This window comes from Mustela putorius, unplaced genomic scaffold, assembly GCF_011764305.1.
Source record: "Mustela putorius furo isolate JIRA1106 unplaced genomic scaffold, ASM1176430v1.1 tig00003853_pilon_pilon_pilon, whole genome shotgun sequence".
In the NCBI taxonomy this organism is placed as follows: domain Eukaryota; kingdom Metazoa; phylum Chordata; class Mammalia; order Carnivora; family Mustelidae; genus Mustela; species Mustela putorius.
In genome coordinates, this window is record NW_025422005.1 from 8,330,903 (window position 1) to 8,351,901 (window position 20,999).

A 20,999-nucleotide genomic window follows, 5' to 3' on the forward strand; every position below is an offset into this window, starting at 1 on the left:
ACAGGCAGATTTTTTTTGCAGAATATCTGTGTTCTGTGAAGAGAGTCAAAGGAACACGGCTGGAGATGTGGAGATGTACTTTCAGGAGCTGCGTGAAGTCCCTGCCTCTTCCTAACATGAACTGAAAGTTGCTTTTCAGAATAGTCTCCATGTTGGTTTGTCTCGTGACTAACCTCTTCCTCGTAGAAGCTGACTATGGAAGATACTTACAATTAAATGATTTTCTAAATTAATTTGGTTCCGGTGAATTGAAACTTTCGTACATGTAATAGGATAAGTCGGGTAACGCTGGTGGTAGCCGGAGGTCTTTTCAGGTTTTGCAGAAGCAGGAAGTTCAAAGGTAGGTAATTGAAAGCTTTTCCTGAAGCATGAACCTGCAGCTGCGCTGCCGAAACATTCGTGTGCATCAAGCGCAGACTCCCTCGAGGCAGGTCCGGAGGTCCCAGAATCTGCATTTCCAACCAGCTCCTCCCGGGGGGCTGCAGGTCCATTGCCCTGACGAGCCACACTTCGAGTGGCAGGAACCTGAAGCATCAGCCCTTTGCAGGTTTCCGTGATTCTTCCTGTTTGTGACCTGCTCACTCCCGTTTCTCTTCCAGAGTTTGGATTATGATCGCTGTATCAATGACCCGTACCTGGAAGTTTTGGAGACCATGGATAATAAGGTGAGTCCCTTATTGATCTCTTGGGACTGAAGAGATCGTACAGCGGCTTCCCTTTTCCATCTTAATGTCCCCATAGATAGCTTTACCCCATGGCTTTCAGCCACTTTCCTCAGACCTCTGCCAACCAGAGTACCCACTTCACTGCACCTGGCCTGGGCTCTTAGAGCTCATCCTTCTGGGAAAGCAAAGCACCTGTCATACAGATACCACTACCAGGCTTGCTGTCTCTGTGAAATTTAGCCTAAAACTGGTTAGCCAGGATGTGCTACTTCCCTGTTGCTGACAAAACCATATAAGAACCTGAGTCTGTCTTTCCCTGTGTGAACAGAAAGGCCGCAGGTATGAGGCGGTGAAGTGGATGATGGTGTTCGCCATTGGAGTCTGCACTGGACTGGTGAGCAGGCGGGGCACCGGGGGGCCTGGTGGGCAGGGTGGGGGCATGTGGGTCAGAGGGGCGGTCATTTGTCCTAATAACTGAGACTGCCTTTCTTCAACCCCCAAATAACAATCCTGACACTGTTTTTGGCACTTCTCTTGCTTTGGCTTTATGAAATTGAACCCTACAGCGCTGGTTTTCTTTAAAGCACTCAAAACCTTGGTCAGGACCAAGCTCTTATGATACGGTATGGTTATCAGGTGGACAACGTAGTCAGGGGAGCACTGCATGGAAATTGAGGTCACTAGGGAAAAAGCAGAACAGTGGAACAAAACCAGCCGTTGCACCCTGTCCTTTAGTGTGGCGTGCCAGTAAGCAGGACAGCATCGATCTCAGTGAGTTTATTGTGCTGTCCTGGACTTCTGTCCGGCACGCTTCTTGTTTTATCTAAAAGGTGGAGCTGGCGGCTATGGGTAGAGGAATGTGCCCGAATGCACAGGGTTCTGGAGTCCGTTTGCTCACAGATGAATCACAGATAAGAAAAGATTATGAAACACTGCCAGATTGTGTAGTAGCACAAGGCCTGGAATCCTAACTGCTGACCTAACCACTTAAAATTGGGGAAGAGAAACTGGAAAAGTCAGCAGCCAATCAAAATGATATCTGTCACATCTGATTTCTATCATTACAGTGTTCAGGTAGGCTGCTTTTGTCCTTTTGGGCTGCTCTAGTAAAAATACCATAGACTTGCGGGGGGCTTAAACAACAGATGTTTATTTCTTCCAGTCCTGGAGGCCAGAAGCTCAAGGTCAGGGTGCCTACAGATGAGTGTCTGGTGAGGGCCTACTTCCTGGCTCCTGGCTGTGTCCTCACAGGGGAGAAGGGGCCAGACCTCTCTGGGTGTTTCATAAAGCCAGTGATCTTTTTCATGAGGGCTCCACACTCAGGACTGAATCGCCTCCTAAAAGGCCCCACCTTGTAATGCCATCCCAGGAGGGGTTAGAATTTCAGCAGATGAATTTGGGGGGCGGGGACACAAAAGGTCAGCGCATAACAGGTCGTATGTATATATACATATATATATATATACACACACACACATATATATATGTATATATTAAAGATTTTATTTATTTATTTGACAGTGATCACAAGTAGGCAGAGAGGCAGGCAGAGAGAGAGGGGAAAGCAGGCTCCCCACTGAGCAGAGAGCCTGATGCGGGGCTCGATCCCAGGACCCTGAGACCATGACCTGAGCCAAAGGCAGAGGCTTAACCCACTGAGCCACCCAGGCACCCCTAGATCATATATATTTTAAGCAGCAGCCTGTTTATCTCACCGGAACTGACTACAAGTTTCAATCTTGACTCTGCGTGATATACCCATAGGATGTAAGCCCGTATTTAGTATGATCTAGCCATAAAGGCTGACCAGTTTTTATTTTCCTAGCATTTGTCAAATTTTTGCTGCAGTAAATTTAGAGGTCCTGGGAACATTTTTCTAGTTAAGACAAAGGGCATTCAGAAGGCCTCTTTGGTAACATTCTATTATGGGGAGAACTTGGGTCGATTTAACTGTTATATTGAAATTTCAAGGTGTCTGTTTTGCTATGTATGTTTCTGGTTGGAAATTTCCCCGTAATAAGCATAATCACAAGCCACCTACTTGTTAGTCTTTCTGCTCCTTTCCTATCACACACACTCTGTTTCCCAATGCTAGCAACTTCCCCTCAGTCCCCTCATGTCCCCTCATGTCCCCTCCAGTCCTCTTACATCCCCTCATGCTGCTGGAAGGCAGATTCGCCTTTATAACTTAGCAACCAGCCCTTTTTCTGCTGGCTCTCTTATCCTTCCATCTGTCACAACCTTTTGCTTCAGTGTTTAAAAGCCTCGGGGCATTGGCTTGAGGGAAGGCCAGAGGCTTGAAGCCTTTGATCCTGAATCCACCAAATAACAAGCCTTTCCAGTTCCCCATGAAGCCCAGATCAAAGACTTGGGGCTTAACGTGGACTGCTGGACTATGAGTGATTTTCTCTGCCTTACCACGGTAACCGTTGGCTGCAAATCAAAATACTGACTTAAAAATAGTAATAACAAATATGCAAAAGCCATATACACCTGAGTAAAGAGTGTTTTTCAAACTAATATCCTAAGTTATGTTCTTATTTAGCTAAGAATCCCTGAAGATGTTACTGGAATTCTTCTGAAACTGCCTCCGGAAAATGCTGAGCAGACCCTCACCCAGTTCTGGGTGATTTCTCTAGACACGGGACGGTCTTCCTGGATTTCACATCTTTTCCTGCAGCCTCTCCCTTTGTTTTACTCCTCTTCTCTCAGCTTAGCTGCGTGTGTGCCCTTCTTTTGTCCTCTGGAGGGGCGGTAGGGACAGGCTGGCAGGGAATCTCCTGGCACGTCAGTAACTAGCAGGAAAGGCGTTCACTCTTTGCCTCTTGGTGCCATGGGTGTGTGTGCCAACCGGGAAAGGCCAGGGGGGCTCACAGCTTTGGGGTGAAGTGCATGTGCCACTGAGGGGAAAAACTGAGTGACGGTTCGCCTTCTCTTCACAGGTGGGTCTCTTTGTGGACTTCTTTGTCCGCCTCTTCACCCAGCTCAAGTTCGGAGTGGTACAGACATGTATCCTTTCCACGGCTCTTGGTGTCCCCACATGTCAGCAGTTTCTGACCCTGTTTTCTTATCTCGAGAACAGGAGACATGATTTAGAGAAGAGCTGTTTATTAGCCATTTGGCTTAAGTTTTTATTTATCGTCAAAGGACACAACAGGAAGTCGTTAAGAGAACCTCGTAGTCAGGTTGGTAAGACATAAATGCCACAAAGATGCCTGTTCTTCCCAATCATCTATAAATTCAGTGTAGTCCCAATCAATACTCCAATAGACTTTTTTGTGGAACTGGAAAATTCTCTTCCTAAATTTGTTGGAAAGAGTAAAGGGCCAAAGTATTCGAGACCTTTTTTTTTTTTTTTTTTTTTAATTTATTTGACAGAGATCACAAGTAGGCAGAGAGGCAGGTGGGGGTGGGGGGGGAGCAGGCTCCCTGCTGAACAGAGAGCCCGATGCAGGGCTCGATCCCAGAACCCTGGGATTATGACCCGAGCTGAAGGCAGAGGTTTAACCCACTGAGCCACCCAGACGCCCCAAGACAGTTTTGAATAAGCGTGGCACTTGCCCTACTCAATGTCATAATTTAAGATATAGTTGTTGAAACCATTTCCTATGGGTGCAGAATCCCCAATTAGGCCAGTGGAAGATAACAGGAGCAGAAATTGGTTTATACATATAGAGAAGTAGGGTGGATGTCAGAGCTAATGTTGTAAGTCAGTGAGGAAGAGACAGACTTAATAAAAGACACTGGGACATTGGATATTCATTGGGAAAAATATAGATTCCTACTTCGCACCATAAATTAATTCCAGATGGATTGAAGATGTAAATAGGCAAAACAAAACTCTAATATGTGATGTCAAGAGTAGGAAATAGTTTCTTAAAACTCTAGGAGGCACAGAGTGAAAGGGAATAGATCAATAACCTTGACCATGACAAGTTTGTTTTTCATACAAACAAAAAAAACCCAAACCATGACAGTAAAACAGCATAAAGAAAGTGGAAAACAAATCCACAGCCTAGGAGAGGCAACTCACTGCATTTAGGAGACAATTAATTAGTATTTAGAACACCAGAAGAACTGCAGCTCAAAAAGAAAAAAGCCCAAACAACCCAATAGCAAAATGAGCGGAGGGTATGAACAGGCAATTCTCAGAAGAGGAAAATGGAATGGTCAGTAAATAAACCTGTAGAAAAGGGCTCCCCTCACCATTAACTAAAGATGTAAATTAAATAGGTAGCAAGGGACACTTCCCCTGACTCCTAAGTACTTCCTTCTCATGTGGACCTTGGACAGATGCAAAAGTGTTCATTACAGCTCTGTGATTGCAGGAAGGTGAAATCACACCAAATGGGAGAACAGAAAAATTATGTGTTCATATGGTATCATTTTATGCAGAAGTTAAAATGAATGGACCAGAGCTGTGTTTATCAACATGGCGAATTTTCAAAAACTCAGTGTTGAAGGAGAGAAGAAAGGGAAGTGTAGAATATGCATAAAGTGCAATCCCATTATTTTCATTTTATTTTTTTTTTTAATTTTTTTTTTTTTAAGATTTTATTTATTTATTTGACAGACAGAGATCACAAGTAGGCAGAGAGGCAGGCAGAGAGAGAGGAGGAAGCAGGCTCCCTGCTGAGCAGAGAGCCCGATCGATGCAGATAAAGCGGTGAGCCACCCAGGCGCCCATCCCATTATTTTCATTTTAGAAGCCCATACAACAAATGGCTGCATCTAAAGATACACAGGGAATGGAGGGCCTGGCTGGCTCAGCTGGTCGAGCCTGCACTCTTGATTTCTGGGTTGTGGATTCAAGCCCCACTTTGGGTATAGAGATTACATAAAAATAAAGTTTAAAAAAAAAATGACACACAATAATTTCAGGTTAGTGGTTTTTCCCAGGGGAGAGAGAGAAGGAAACTGGATTTTTTTTTTTTTAATGGTATCTAACATTTTAATTTTTAAAACCTGGAGCAAATATGGCCTGACACCAAGATGTGCCAATGTGACGGATGTGGAGGGGAGGCTGTTGTTGTTTTTTGTGACATTTCAAGTGTTGATTTGAAGTGTTGGGGTCCAGGAGCAAATGGTGAGAAAGGATTCTTGAGAAGTTTTTGGTACAAAAGAGGTGGTTTTATTAAAGCACACGGGGATAAGGCCTGTGGGCAGAAAGAGCTGTACCAGGATGGCGAGCAGTGACTGATTATATACTTTTAAATTGGGAGGGGTTAGCAATAGTGTTAGGTCTTTAAGGAATTGGGGAAGCAAGGTTTGCAGGACATTGAGGGGCTAGCTGCTGTTAAGATACGGTGATTTAGTACTGCCCAGTGAAGCCTTAGTCCTGACACCCTTCGGATGGCCATCAGTGGGCCCTGTGCTTCGAGGATGATCGCTCACCTGCATCTTGGGGAGGACCAGTAGAGATAAAGGAAGTTTCCAAAGGGATTTTCATTTGTTAAAGACCACTTAGGACTTACTGGATTCTGGAGATGAGGCTACCATCCAGCTAAGGTTGCCTTTTGCCTCTAGCAAAGCATAAACATGGGTGCAGTCGAGTGGCCTGAGGAAGGTCACGCTGCCTGTCTCAAGTGTTTGCCGAGCCGAGTTTTAAGGGGATTTAATTTTTTCTACATTTCTTTTGCCTTTGTGTTCCCCACATCCGTATTTCATAATTTAAGAATAGTTCCCTGGCACCTGGTGGGCTCAGCCAATGGAGCATCCAAGTCTTGATCTCAGGATAGTGAGTTCAAGCCCTGTGTTGGGTGTGTAGAGATTATTTTTAAATAAAATATTTATAAAAATAAAAATAAATTTAGAAAATGGTTTCTGATGTAGAAGATCTCTCAAGGCAGGTTTTTTGTTGTTGTTCTTTTTTTTTGTTTTGTTTTGTTTTGTTTTTAAGATTTATTTAGTGGAGGGGTGCCTGGGTGGCTCAGTGGGTTAAATAAAGCCTCTGCCTTCGGCTGAGGTCATGGTCTCAGGGTCTTGGGATCAAGCCCTGCATCTGGCTCTGCTCAGCAGGGAGCCTGCTTCCTCCTCTCTCTCTGCCTGCTTCTCTGCCTACTTGTGATCTTTCTCTGTTAAATAAATAAATAAAATCTTTTAAAAAAAGTAGTTTTTTTAAAAAAAAAAGATTTATTTAGTGCGGAGGGGGGATTTATTTATTTATTTGAGGTGGGGACGGGGAGAGAGAGAGACTCTTAAGCAAACTCGCCGCTGAACATGGAGCCAATGCAGGGCTCGATCTCAGAACCCCAAGATCGTGACCTGAGCCAAAATCAAGAGTTGTGACTGATGCTTACCCAACTGAACCACCCAGGTGCCCTTCAGACAGAGTTTTTGTTTTTGTTTATGTCTTTTAAGTTTACATATGGAGAGCAAGAAGATAATGCTGTAAGCAGCCAATATATTTTAAAAGAAGAGATGCTACACCATTTCCTGCCAACGATGGTAGAAATGCCCCTGACCGGCGAGCATATGTTCCTTAACCCCGGTTCTGTAGCGGTGGAGGAATGTAGCCAGAAGGGCTGCCTCGCCCTTTCCCTCCTTGAGCTCTTGGGTTTCAACTTGACCTTCGTCTTCTTGGCAAGCATTCTTGTCCTGATCGAGGTGAGGCGGTGTGAGTGTTGCATTTTGGCTGATGAGGTTTTGGATTCCTCCATCTCCCGTTCTGGAATGTCAGGAAACTGAATTAGGCTTGGGATATAGATTCCTACAAAGTGGCCTCTCCCGCTCCTCGAGCTGTTTGTGAAAGTAAAGGTTTCCGCCTCTGGTGAGATGACAGAGGGAAAGCCCCCTTAGGAGGGGGGTTCTCAGCCTCCGCAGCACATTAGAACCACCTGGGCAACTTTAAAAATGACTCTAAGTGACTTTAAAATACTTTAAAACTAGCCTTAAAAATGGCTGCTACCCAGCTCAAGTGAATGAGATCTGAATCTCCGGAAGTGGAGTGCCAGGGTAGATGCCAAGGCCCCCGGGGGCTGCGGAAGCCCCGGCACTTGACAAGGATGCAGCCAGGGCGGGGCCCAGCATCTGTGTTAACAGGCCCACCAGGTGATGCTCACACTGCTCGGGAAGAAGGTCGGTTCCCCCTCGTCGGCGGGGTTGTTGCAGGTAAGCCCCAGCGCCGGTGGATTTCGAGTTCACGGGCATCCTTCTCTTCCCCGTCAGCCAGTGGCAGCAGGTTCCGGGATCCCTGAAATCAAATGCTATCTGAATGGTGTGAAGGTGCCCGGAATTGTCCGTCTCCGGACCCTGCTCTGCAAAGTCTTTGGAGTGCTGTTCAGTGTGGCTGGAGGTGAGGAGGGTCTTTCTGACTTCGAGCCTTCCGAGTACCGAGGGGGGAAGGTGACTAGAAGTGCTGTGTGTGTGTGAATGCAGTAGATTTGGATTTGAAGGGCCTGCCCTCAAACAGATCCCTGCAGTCTTTGTTGATGGGTTAAATGTAGGCCCTTAAGTTACCAGTCAGAGATAACCCGATTCACACACATTTAGTTTTGAAGTGGAAAGACCAGTTAGTTGGTTTGTGGAGTTGGCTTTTAGTAAGGTCAGCAAGGTTTTTGTGTAAACAACCAAACAGCAAATGTTTTAGGCCCGATGGGCCAAGAGGCAAAATGGGAGATAAGATGTAGGGACTTCTACATGTGTAACCGTTGGAAATAGGTCTGCGTGAGAATGTAAAGACCATTCGTCATGCCCTGGCTGTAGAAACAGGCATTGAGCCTGTTTGGCCCGCAGGCTGTAGTTTTCTGACTGCTCATATTAAGGAATATTTTTTCTGATTTGATGAGAATTTGACTCTTGCTCTTACAAAGTCACGTATACTCGCCTCTGCTGTACAGTTGTCGAGAGAAAGGTCTGCCTAGCGGAGGTCTCCTAACCGAGAGAGCTTTCTGTGCTGACGGATGGTCGTCTTTTCCACCTGTTCCCAGGGCTCTTTGTGGGGAAGGAAGGCCCCATGATCCACAGCGGAGCCGTGGTGGGAGCCGGCCTCCCTCAGGTGAGAGCTGCTGGGCTTCGAGGACACAGCCCTCAGCTGGGGGCCCCTGGGCAGGGCCATGTCCGTGGTTGAGTTCGCAACACATCCATTGCGAGCATCTAACATGGCCTTGGAAGCTGATGTCCGTCTGGGTGGGTGTGAAACTGTCCCATCACCCAGCAGAGAGGGGCAGCTGGCACCCCTGGGTTTTAACAAGGCCCTGCCGCGTACTCAGAGCAGCGATGGCACGTAGAGAAAGTCTGTTCAAATGGAAGTCAGCGGGTGCGCCCGCAGCCAGAGCTGAGCGCCGGCCCGTCAGGCGGGCGTGGATCACTGCTGCGAGGCCAAACCCCAAGGGGCTGGGAGCACCGACCGAGATGGTTCCAGGCCCAGGTCTATAGTAAGGCCATTCGTAGGCGCCCCAGACTGCTGTTTGCCGACATGCTGTCGGGGCCGGCCTTGGTGTCCAGCTGCTTTCTTCTTCCGACCCCCCGCAGGGTTGCTTGTCCCCATTCTCCCATCCTCCACTGAGGAAACCGAGGCTTACAGCTGGCTCGGGACCCCAGAGGCCCCCTGCTTAAGGGTTTCTCAGACTCCCCAGCTGGCAAGGCCGGGACGTCTCTGTTCTTTGAACCGCACCTTGGAGATGTTCACTCTCGGGCTCTGAGGGGAGGGACTCACCGTGGCTGTGGGTTGTCGCCGCACAGGAGGGAAGACTCTTGTCCAGAGCCCGTCTGTTGGTCTCTCTCGTCACTGCTTCCCCTCCTTTACCTCAGGCACTGGCCTCCCAGAGGTGAGCTGAGAGGCGGAGGGAGGCCAGGAGAGGACGGGGCAGCAGCGTGAGCACTCGCCGGGGTCACTGGAAGCCGGCTCTTTGCGCCCCTTCCGTCCTGAGCGTGGCCCTGAGCAGAGCCTGCTTCATCTTCCGCAGCAGCTTTCGCTTCCTCCCTCCACTCAGCAGTTCCCCTTTCTCTGTCTTGCTGACTGTGTACCAGACGTGAACCGTGACTTCCAAAGATCCTAGAAGTCTGGGGGGCAGGAAAAGAAGTTCCTTCCAGAAGTAACGTCTTTCTTCCCCCGCACCGCAGTTCTGGCCTCTTCCTTCTTGCAACACATCTGCAAAGGTGTCCCCAAGCACAGGGAACTTTCTGGCGCCTGGGATTCCTGCAGCTGTGGTCCCCCTGCGCCCGCCCTCCCCGCCGACCCTCATCTTGTTTTCTCTCTGTCTAGTTTCAGAGCATGTCCTTACGGAAGATCCAATTTAACTTCCCCTACTTCCGGAGCGACAGGTATGGAAACCCGACCCAGTTCGTTTGCTGCCTACTCAGTGCCCACTGCAGTCTCCGTAGCTGGCTCCCAGGCGGCCCTACTGGGCAGGCTGCATGCGGAACCCACCTGTCGGAATGGGGGGGTTGGGATGCTTCTGAAAGTAAGCACGAGGGCCAGGCCGGCTTCGGGGCTTCTGTTTTGTTGTGACATGAGGCCTAGAACCATCTCGGGCAATGAGGAAGACGCGGTCCGGTATTGAAAACACGACCAGGGAAGTCCACAGAGGTATTATCAAGAATGTATCTTATATTCCAAAATAATGTACTTGGTCCGCCCCGTTTCTGGGCTGGAAGGTGCTCTTCTGGGTACTTTCTCGCCCTGTGGGATCCGGGTGGGTCACTGACGTGCGCACCCCGCTCGGCCTTCGGAATCGAGGCCAAGGTTCAGAGTCATCCACCTTCCCCGTCTCCTGTGGGGCTCCCTGCGGGTCGCCGTTACCCGCTCCTGGTGTTTTCACTGCTGCTCTGGCTTTCTGGGAGAAAGATCTGGTCAGAGTGTGGCTCAGCAGGGACTGACGGAAGTCTGGGCTCTGCCGCCTCAGCCAGTGGCTGAGATCCCGCGTTCAGAGTGGCCCGATGTCAGGAGCCCTCCTACTAAGGCGGGCGTTTCGCTCTTAGGGAAAGCATATTTGCTGGGGAGTCTGCCTCAGCGGACACCTGGCCTCCGGAAGCCCTGACCGTTCGTGGGTCACGAGACAGGATGTTGGGAGACAAGGAAGGGAACACCTGCTCTTCGGGGTCTGAGAACTGTTTTGGGTAAATCACTTCTCTGTTCTCCCCACAGAGACAAGCGGGACTTTGTGTCCGCCGGGGCGGCTGCTGGAGTTGCTGCAGCATTCGGGGCCCCTGTCGGGGGTACCCTGTTCAGTCTGGAAGAGGGCTCGTCCTTCTGGAACCAGGGGCTCACGTGGAAAGTGGTAAGAAGGACTTCCGTGAGCCCAGCTCCTTGGATTTAGTCGGTCCGCCTGCTAGTCCGCCTGCTAGAACTGACGTGGACATCTCTGACTCGGTGCGGTCCCCTTTCATTTGGATGAGACCAGGAGGGCTGACTTTATTAGAAATTCCTCTGCTGTGGACACACAATCTCTGAACCATAGACTTTTCTGTACTTTTCCTATCGTCTGCAAATCACACGGCCATTGTCTTCCCTTGATGAACCATCTGGCCTGAAAACGGGAGATGGGGACAGACAGTGGCAGAATCTGGACTTGAGCACTCCTAGCCTCCTCCCTCAGACTAGTACGTTCCTCCTCCTGTGGTCACTGTTCCCTTTTGGGGCTCAAGGTCTAGTCCACAACAGGCTCTAAATGAAGAGACTCTCGCAATAAGCTAACACGGACTTCTCACAGCCCGTCTCGCAGTCTTAGCACCCGAGGAGGGCTCAGGGCAGTGGCGACCAGAGCTCTGTGTCCAACCCGGGCGTGTGGGTTTCTGGGTGGCGGGGAGGGTTTCTGAGGCTGCGCCTGGGAGAAGGTCGGTCCTGTTCCTCCTGACTGTTCTCTCCTGTCTGTCGCCTCTCTCCCAGCTCTTCTGCTCCATGTCTGCCACCTTCACCCTCAACTTCTTCCGTTCTGGGATCCAATTTGGAAGTTGGGGTTCCTTCCAGCTGCCCGGATTGCTGAACTTTGGGGAGTTTAAGGTATGTTTCATCCTTCCATAGTTTTGGGGGGGGTTTCTTATTTTTGTTTTTGTTTTTACTTTACAACCTGAAAATTGTTTCTAAGTAAAGTAGCAGAGCACGGTGGTTGGAAGGGTCGGCAGAGCTTCTAGTGGGTCTCTCTGCCCCAGGAGTCTCCTGTGCGTGCTCCGTGCTCGGTGTACGCAGGCGTCCGGCTCTGTAATGACTCGCGGAGATGGAAAGTGGGCGCGCTGCTTGTTTCCGGCTTCCCTGCGTCTGTCCCTTCCTGTTCTCACGGGCACTCTGGTTTCTCTCTCCCTCCCTTCCCCTTCTCTCAGTGCTCTGACTCTGATAAAAAATGTCATCTCTGGACAGCTATGGATTTGGGTTTCTTCGTCGTGATGGGGGTCATTGGGGGCCTCCTGGGAGCCACATTCAACTGTCTGAACAAGAGGCTTGCAAAATACCGTATGCGAAACGTGCACCCGAAACCTAAGCTCGTCAGGTACCTGCTCGCCTCCCCCAGCTTGCCGTGGCTCCCTGAGCTTCGTGTGGGCCAGGCCGTCTCTCCCGAGGAAGGCACTTGTAGGCACGGATTCTACTTCCCACACCAGCTTTGATTTCATGTCTAAGACTAAAAATGGAGAGAGGGTTGTAGATCCCGTCCAGTTGTCAGATGGGCTGAAAGACTGTCTGAGCCTCGTTCATATCAGGGGTGCTGTTTGCCTCCCGGCCACGACGACACATGGCGAAGTCAGAAGGGTCAGTGCGAGTCAAGGCCCAGGACCTAAAGTGGAAGCCCGTTTTGTTCCTCAGAGATGCCGTGGGGGTAGCCGCCCACGTTCCTGGCCACCCACTGTTGACTTGCACATTGCTAGAACGGAGCGAGTCGCTGACCAGTTCCGCACGGGTCCTGACTACTGGCTCGGGGCTGCTGTGTGTGTGGGCTCTTGGGGGAGAAGAGGGTCGGAGTCGACAGGATTGTGTTTTTAGTTCCTGAGGCTGGGGTGTCTTTTTTATCTTGTATGGTAACAGCTGTGCTTTGCTTTCTAGAGTCTTGGAGAGCCTCCTGGTGTCCGTGGTAACCACCGTGGTGGTGTTTCTGGCCTCGATGGTGTTAGGGGAATGCCGACAGATGTCTGCTTCGAGTCAAATCGGTAATGACTCATTCCAGCTCCAGGTAACCCTGTGCACCTGCTGCCCGTGTGCTAGACCCCAGAGAGGGAGAATCCAGAAATGGGTGACCCACCTCTGCGGATTGCTAATAGCTGCGTGTTGCCTGCCCTGCCCCCCCCCCCCCCCCACGCAGTGTCAGACGGCTGAGAGAGGAGTCCGTGGGAGCCTTTCCCAGAAGAGAGGGTGTGCGACACTCTTCTTCACTCTTACGTAGACTCACAGCCCTCACAGAGCGGACTCTCTCTGTCTCTCTTTTCCTGTTGAACAGAGTTAACTAGGGCCGAGCTCAGGAAGCAGAGACCATCGCTTCTTCGACGAGCCCCAGTTGATTCTTCTACCTCTTCAACCCCGACAGGTGCCCCCAGCCTCACAATTGTGAGCATCACCCTTAAGACGGGGAGAAACAAATGTCTGCCTCAGGGTGACCGGCGAGCTGGCGCTTCTGGCATCTCCTCGCTCTTATTGGGTTTAGGTCATTTACTGGCTTACGTTCTTTTTCCATTTCTCTTTCTCTCTTCTTAGGAGTATATAGTATATAGTATAGTGTTTTCTGGAACCTTTCCCTGAAAGAGCAGAGGCAGCGAGGGAGGCATTGGAGCTCACTCTGCCAGTCAGCTCCAAGCCAGTGGGTCCTAGAGCTGCATGTGGTCAACCAGAGGCATGGTTCTGGCTTCTAGGGTAGAGGCTTGGGGGTGTCCCCAAAGTAGCCGGTCGTCCTCTTGTCCCTGAGGAGCCACTCATACCCCTCAGAGCCTCATTGGGGGCCTCATCTTGGATGGCCACTCCTTTTGGCTTCCCCAGAAACGTCCACGAATGGCAGCGTGGGTTAGATCAGGGCTTGGCAGACTGCCGCCCGCGGGCCAGATTGGCCTTCGGCTTCTGCTTGTTTTTGTAGCCCCCAAGCTAAGAATGGCTCTCACGTTTTTAAAAAGTATTTTAAGAAAAAAAAAGAAGAAGGTGCAACAGAGACTGTGTGGCGTACAAAATCGAAAGTACTTACAAAGTGGCTCTTTATAGAAATCGTCATGCAGCAACCCCTGCTACTCGGTGGTCCTGAGGCTACCTTGTTCTTTACCAGAGCGGTGTTTTCCAAACATGTCCTGCGGAACATTGGTACCTATGAGTCACAGACGAGTGGAGAAGAATCCTGTGGTCTGATGGGTTAGCCAGGATTGAGTGAGTTGCTCTAGTACAGGCCCGCAGAGGGGGCTTACAGTTCTGTCTGTGTCACAAGTGTTTGGATGTAGGTCGTGTGCCCTCTGTGCCACTAAGCACCTCATGGACATGACTTCATTGAGTCCTTAATCACTGCCATAGGCTGGTATTATAATCTCCATCTTATAGGGGAGAAAATGGAGACAGAGTAAGGTCTTTTTTTTTTTTCTTTAAGATTTTATTCATTTATTTATTTGAGAGAGAGACAGCAGCAGAGAGAGAGGGAGAAGCAGGCTCCCTCCGAGCAGGGAGCCCAACAATGCAGGCCTTGATCGCAGGACCCCGAGATCATGACCTGAGCTGAAAGCAGACACAACACACTAGGCCACCCAGGCACCCCACACAATGAGGTCTTGACCGTGATCTGAGCTAGTGCTACACACCATGAGGTCAGCATTACTTGCATGTCACAGGGGAGGCAGCCGAAGCTTCCTGGAATGACCTGCCGCTCCCACAGTTGCCGAGTCCGAGGCGAGTCCACCTGATGCTGGAGCCTCTGCTCTGCCTTCAGCTGGTTCTCCGATCTCCAGCAAGGGCCAGGATGCATCTCAGCACGTTTGGCTGCAGGATTCTTTCCAGGGAGCCCTCAGGGCTGGGATTCCTCTGGACACAGTCTGTGAAATGCTGCGTCGTGGATCGTTCCATGGTTGCCTCTTTCCTGAGCCACACACATTGCTCCTTTGGCTGCTCCTCTCTCCCAGGTTCCTCCAGGAGGGGGCGCTGCCCTGCTTCTCGTGGCGTCTCCATCTGCTGGTCCCCATCCGCATCTCACCCTGCATGGGTCTCTCGGGCCAAGCTTCCAGCAGTGGCACTTAGAAAATTGAGCACTGCGAGACGGAGCAGAGCCAGATCTGTGGTGAATTTCATTGTCGTAGCTCAAGAGCCCTTGTCCAATTCTTTCATTCTCATACCATAAAGAATACAGTTTCACAGTTGGCTGCTTTAGCTAGAGATTGATTCTTTGCCACCTGTTTCATTTCTGGGTAAAGTTTGCAAGTCACACTTTCTCGACCTCACTGGAGACCTCCCGTTCTGAGACTTTGAGTGCCGTGGTCAGTATTCTGACTTCGTACAGACCTCATACTGACTTTCTGATTCCTGTATCTTAGGTCACATCAGAAGATGTCAACTCAAGTATCAAAACCTTCTTTTGTCCCAACGAGACCTACAACGACATGGCCACACTCTTCTTCAATCCCCAGGAGTCTGCCATCCTTCAGCTTTTCCACCAGGATAGTGAGTATCTGTGAGCCTGCCCGTTCTTGGGGTGGTTGATCTTTTTCTGCAGGGAACAGATAATGATTCCTCTGCCCCTGTTGTTGGCCTATAGACACAGCCAGGCTTACCCTCAGTTCAGAGCAAACTAGGACTTTTCCTTTGTACTAGCAACCCAGACAAGGCCGGAGTGTCTGCCTCCAGTGTTGGAGCTGAACCTGTGGGGTGTGGAAGGACCTGGAAGGGGTCAGGGCAGCTCGGTGGGCCTTGGTGGTGTCTGGTGGTGGACTCACGTGGGTTCTTGCGTCGCAGGTACTTTCAGCCCTGTCACTCTGGCCCTGTTCTTCGCCCTCTATTTCCTGCTCGCGTGTTGGACCTACGGCATTTCGGTTCCAAGTGGCCTTTTTGTGCCTTCCCTGCTTTGTGGAGCTGCTTTTGGACGTTTAGTTGCCAATGTGCTTAAAAGGTAAGTGTGCACGTGTGTGCGTGTGAGCATGCCCGGGTGTGGACGGACGCAAGTGTACGAGCCTTGTGATTCCAAGCCGCAGTCTCGGCTTCTTTCTTGCCCAGCTACATCGGCCTGGGCCACATCTACTCGGGGACCTTCGCCCTGATCGGTGCCGCAGCTTTCCTGGGCGGGGTGGTCCGCATGACCATCAGTCTCACGGTCATCCTTATCGAGTCTACCAACGAGATTACTTACGGGCTCCCCATTATGGTCACTCTGATGGTGAGTGCTCCCCTTCCAGGCCTGTCTCCAGGGCAGGGCCAAGTGCACCCCCCCCCCCAGCAGCTTCTTTTCGAGTCTTTGTTTTGTGTTTCAGGTGGCCAAATGGACAGGGGACTTCTTCAGCAAGGGCATTTATGATATCCATGTGGGCTTGCGAGGGGTCCCACTCCTGGAACGGGAGGCGGCGGCGGAAATGGACAAGTGAGACCGCGCTTTCCTTCTCTTCTGCTCTGCTTTCAGAGCTTATGATCTTGGGCTGTGAGGGCTGTGGGCATCGGGGTGGGAAGTGGTGAGGAAGATGCTGGGGTGGGGGTCCGGTGAGCCGGTAGATAGCTACAGGAAGTGGCTGGGTGTGGCGGGGACCTGGGGGATGGAGGTGGGTTTGGTGTGGTTCCTGCATCGTTGGGTGTGGCTCCTGTGGCCTTCTGGAGGGATCTGAAAGGAGACTCAGTCGGGGTGTTCGGACTGCACGCTTCTGCCGGGGGTCTGCTGAGCCCCATGAATGAGAGCCAGCCTGCGTCACACATGCCCCACGAAACGTCATGTCATCAGGGATTTTTCTGGGCATAACCGCCAGCTTATCCATCAGCCCACAAATGGTTTGGGGCTCCTGTATGGGGGGACCCCACAGGGCCCTCGTGGTCCAACAGAGGGATCAGCAAACTTCTGTAAGGGGCGGATGGTGAAGATTTGTAGCTTTCTGGACCACCTGGCCACCATATCACTTCCTCCGCTCGGTCGCTGCAGCGCGATGGAGCCGGAGGCGACACGCGACACGTAAATGAGCGGGAGAGGCCAGGTTTGACCTGAGGCCTGTGGTTGCCACCTGGTTTAAAGGGGCAGCCCAGACTTTACTCTTCTCTTAATACTAGGAGTATCATTAGCAGTTCGGTGATCATATGAGGAACGTGCCATGGGGGGCTCAGGAGATGGTGGCTAATCACCGGGCAGGTCGATGGGGGTTGTGGTGAGGGGACATCTCGTATCAAGCTGAGGAAAGGCCCACCAGTTTGGCAGAGCAGGGAAGGGCGTTGGCACAAGCTAGAAGTGCAGAGGAATGCGTGTGTTCAAAGAACCATTTGAGCTGGCTCAGAAGAGGGAGTGCGGTGGTCTGGGCCACCCAGGGGAGCTGGGGCTCGCTCCTGGGATACCACGGGCTCTCTCGTGAGGCGGGACGGCTTCCCTCCGTCCCCCAGGCTGAGAGCCAGTGACATCATGGAGCCCAACCTGACCTACGTGTACCCGCACACCCGCATCCAGTCTCTGGTCAGCATCCTGCGCACCACGGTCCACCACGCCTTCCCGGTGGTCACGGAGAACCGCGGCAACGAGAAGGAGTTCATGAAGGGCAACCAGCTCATCAGTAACAACATCAAGTTCAAGGTACAGCACCTGAGAGGAATGGTGGGCGAGAAATAAGCCGCTCTTTGACGCACGCGCTGACCTGGCGCCTGCCACACCCCACAGATGGGGGCACTGGTGGACTCTCAGGGAGAATCCGCTTCTTTGTTCTGTGCGGCAGGGAGTGTAGACATGGTAGCGAGTGTGGACGTCGTTAGACCGTCAGGACATATGTCCTGTCTCGCCCCAGCAAACGCGCAGATGGATTTTTTGTTCTAATCACCATTTCTTATGGCGTGTAAGTGGTATCAGGAGGTTTCTAGGGTTGCCTGGGACAGAAGTGGACTTTGGCCTACTTAAGACAGGAAAAGAAATCGGCCGGAAGCTGCAGGACTGACAGGAGAGCTGGAGGATCAGAGGTGGCCCGCCGGGTGTGCAGGCGGCTCGCAGTCACCCTGGGGTGTTGGGAGGCGGGGGCGCTAGCTCTGACTCCTGAGTTGAAATCCAGGTGCGGGCAGAGTCCCTCAGTCAGGCTGTGAGCCCCTGTGGCTCCGGGGGCCAGGGCACCTGCGTTTTCAATCCCTCCATGCCGTGGCATAGGAGAGCGGCTGCCCCTGGAGAGTGAGGGGCTGTCCCCATCCCCAAGGAGTAGGGAAGCTGGGCAGGCAGAACCTGCGGGGTCTACAGGCCCTGAGGTCCAGAGAGCAGCCCTTGTGCCCTGAGCCACCGTGAAGATGCCCTGCCCTTCCTACGTCGGTAGCGCTCCACTGCACTGCCGCCCGCATCCTTGAGCCACGTGGATGCTGTGGGTGTGTGCCCGTGGCCAGCCATCTGCGGCCTGCCTCGTAGAAACTCCTGTCGCTGTCACCCCTCCCTACGCCCAGACATCCAGCACCCTGACCCGGGCCGGCGAGCAGCGCCGGCGGAGCCAGTCCATGAAGTCCTACCCGTCGAGTGAGCTGCGGAACGTGTGTGACGAGCACCTCCCCTCCGAGGAGCCTGCGCAGAAGGAGGACCTCCTGCAGCAGATGCTGGAGCGGAGGTGAGGGCGCACCCCGCCCCTGTGCGCCCCGCCCCCCCGCGGCTCCCCGAGGGCCCTGAGCTTCCGGACTCGGGGAGTCTCTTGGGGCAGTGGGGGGTGGGGAGCGAGAAGCAGTCCTGCTGCGGGTGTGCTAGGCAGCGTCTGGTCTCTACGTAGCAGATACACTCCCTACCCCAACCTATACCCTGACCAGTCCCCGAGCGAAGACTGGACCATGGAGGAGCGCTTCCGCCCTCTGACCTTCCACGGCCTGATCCTGCGGGCGCAGCTCGTCACCCTGCTCGTCCGAGGCGTTTGCTACTCGGAAAGCCAATCAGTGAGTCTCTCTGCTCTGTGCCGGGATTCGGGAAGGCACGAGGGTGGGGCGAGCACAGCCCCAGTGCCTCGGGGGGGGGGGGCCGAGAGCTAGTACTTGGGGAGCCCAGTGCTGGCGGCTGGCTGTGCTGCAGCGTGTGCAGCCCCACAGCCCCCTGCTGTGCTCGGTGCCTCCCGGGGGACTCTACCGTGGGGGGGGGACGCCCCCAGTCACACTCCCCTTAGTCTGTGCACTTGCTTGTCAAGTGTCCTTTTGGCTTGGAGACTTTTTTTTTTTTAAGATTTTATTTATCTGTGAGAGAGAGAAGGGGCAGAGGGAGAGGTTGAAGCAGGCTCCCCATGGAGCTCATAGAGCCGGAAAGGGCTCGATCCCAGGACCCCCGCATCATGGCCTGAGCCGAATGCAGATGCCTAACCCGCTGAGCCACCCAGGCGCCCCAAGCCTTTAGACTTTTTTCTTTCTTAAGTTTTTATTTTTATTTTTTTAAGATTTTATTTATTTGTCAGAGAGAGAGAGCACATGCAGGGGGAGCACCAGGCAGAGAGGGGTGGGAGGCAGGCTCCCCACTGAGCAAGGAGCCCAGTGCGGAACTCGATCCCAGGACCCTGAGATTATGACCTGAGCCGAAGACAGACGCTTCACCGACGGAGCCACCCAGCTTCCCACCTATAGACTTCTAGTACAGTTTGTACACTTTGATTTCTGGTATAAACGAACTTTTTTACAGGCTTTTTTTTTTTTAAGTTCTTCCCATTAATTCTTTTGGAATTTTCCCTTTTTTTCCTCCTCCCATTTGGTTCTTACGGAGAGAAGGGGGGGGCGGGTGTTTTGTTCAAAGTGGTCCCTGTAGTGACCTGAAGACCCACCCATCCGCACACACTTCAGCCCCTTTAGAAGGAACCTGAAAAGGTTGTGCAGAGACCTCCCTTCCCGAAGGACTCTCCTGGCTCAGCTCTTGCTCCTGGGTGGCCGTCCAGCTGCCCAGTGAGGGCGCAGGGGAAATCCAGAAGACTCGGGATGCAGGGCCGTGACAAAGCTGCTTTGTCCGATGAATTGCCACAAACCCAGAGGCTGCAAAGGACAGAAACCTTTTCTTTTCACAGTCCTCAGGGTCTTACTACCAAGTGCGCAAGTCAGCAGGGCCTTGATCTCCGGAGGCCCCAGGGCAGGATGGCTCCCTGCCTTGCTCGTCTGTGGAGGCTGCCGGCCGTCCCGGGCCCTGCTTGATCTTAGACAGGTCCCTCCAGTCTGCCTCTGTTGTCACGTGGTCTTCTCGCTCTGTGTCCTCTTCTCTTCTTAAAAGGACACCGGTCGTTGGTCCTAGGGCCCAACCTAGGGCCGTCTGACCTCATCCGAACTTACTCGCATCTGCAGAGCCGCTGTTTCCCATGCGGCCATGGGCACAGGTAGCAGGGGTTAGGACTCAACACACATCTTTTGAGGGACACACGTCAACCTAAGACCTATTAGTTCTTCTCCCACTTAGGCTCCAGGACGAGCCAGGTCCGTTTTACGGACCAGGAGAAGCCGAGTCAGAGAGAGATGAGGGGACTCCCTGAGCAGGGCCCAGCGAGGCCCCACTGGGAACTGGCTCCAGACCAGGGCTTCTCACGGCAGAGTCCCCGGTTCCGCACCGCCTCGCGCCAGGTGACACCATAGCCAGCGGTGTGGACGTAGAGGGGGAGGGGCTGTAAGTGCGCCCCTGCCGGTGGCCGTCCTGGGTGCAAGGACCTGTCTCTGTTGGGATCGCAGAGCGCCAGCCAGCCGCGCCTTTCCTACGCCGAGATGGCTGAGGACTACCCGCGGTACCCCGACATCCACGACCTGGACCTGACGCTGCTGAACCCGCGCATGATTGTGGTGAGCAGGGCTGTGCCTCTGGGGCGGGGTTCTCCTCCGCATGTTCACGCCTCATCCTGGCTAGGGCGCCGGCGGCCGCAGGTGACTTGTGTGGTCTTCTCTGCAGGATGTCACCCCATACATGAACCCCTCGCCCTTCACCGTTTCACCTAACACCCACGTCTCCCAAGTCTTCAACCTGTTTAGAACGATGGGCCTGCGGCACCTGCCTGTGGTGAATGCTGTGGGAGAGGTGAGTCCAGCTTCCGGCTGTGCCCACAGCCACACCTGCCTTCCAGAAGGAACCCTGTCCCTGCTGTATGCGAGTCAGGCTTCCCAACCAGCAGGGTTTCTCGGCCTAAAAGCTCTTTTGTAGCCTTTGGAGGACCTGTACCTCTGCTTCCTGCGTGTTTCTGAAGCACACTGTTCCCCTCGGCCGGCAGGTGTCGCCAGGGTCACGGCTGCTGCAGTAGCGCATAGGCCAGTCGTCCCCAAGGTTCCTCTTCTTTACCCTCCATCAGGCCTGCGCCTCCTGGAGC

The 20,999-nt window shown here is 52.5% G+C and overlaps 1 protein-coding gene across 4 annotated transcripts in view; it reads left to right on the forward strand.

The window, feature by feature from the left end:
- The window catches only part of CLCN6 (chloride voltage-gated channel 6), a 30,592-nt gene that overhangs the window by 4,739 nt on the left and 4,854 nt on the right, over positions 1-20,999 (forward strand). For 2 of the 4 annotated variants that reach the window (XM_013049000.2, XM_013049011.2), the window contains exons 3-22: positions 600-665; positions 994-1,059; positions 3,608-3,674; positions 7,165-7,271; positions 7,833-7,959; positions 8,594-8,661; positions 9,871-9,929; positions 10,753-10,885; positions 11,494-11,607; positions 11,925-12,091; positions 12,640-12,766; positions 15,087-15,213; positions 15,505-15,658; positions 15,763-15,922; positions 16,017-16,123; positions 17,119-17,305; positions 18,148-18,305; positions 18,462-18,621; positions 20,374-20,481; positions 20,588-20,713. In XM_013049000.2, the coding sequence (XP_012904454.1) occupies positions 600-665; positions 994-1,059; positions 3,608-3,674; positions 7,165-7,271; positions 7,833-7,959; positions 8,594-8,661; positions 9,871-9,929; positions 10,753-10,885; positions 11,494-11,607; positions 11,925-12,091; positions 12,640-12,766; positions 15,087-15,213; positions 15,505-15,658; positions 15,763-15,922; positions 16,017-16,123; positions 17,119-17,305; positions 18,148-18,305; positions 18,462-18,621; positions 20,374-20,481; positions 20,588-20,713 (2,388 nt within the window). Of the gene's footprint in view, positions 1-599; positions 666-993; positions 1,060-3,607; positions 3,675-7,164; positions 7,272-7,832; positions 7,960-8,593; positions 8,662-9,870; positions 9,930-10,752; positions 10,886-11,493; positions 11,608-11,924; positions 12,092-12,639; positions 12,767-15,086; positions 15,214-15,504; positions 15,659-15,762; positions 15,923-16,016; positions 16,124-17,118; positions 17,306-18,147; positions 18,306-18,461; positions 18,622-20,373; positions 20,482-20,587; positions 20,714-20,999 lie in introns of those variants that run through there. The other 2 variants (XM_004741470.3, XR_001177265.2) reach the window with 2 other exon arrangements.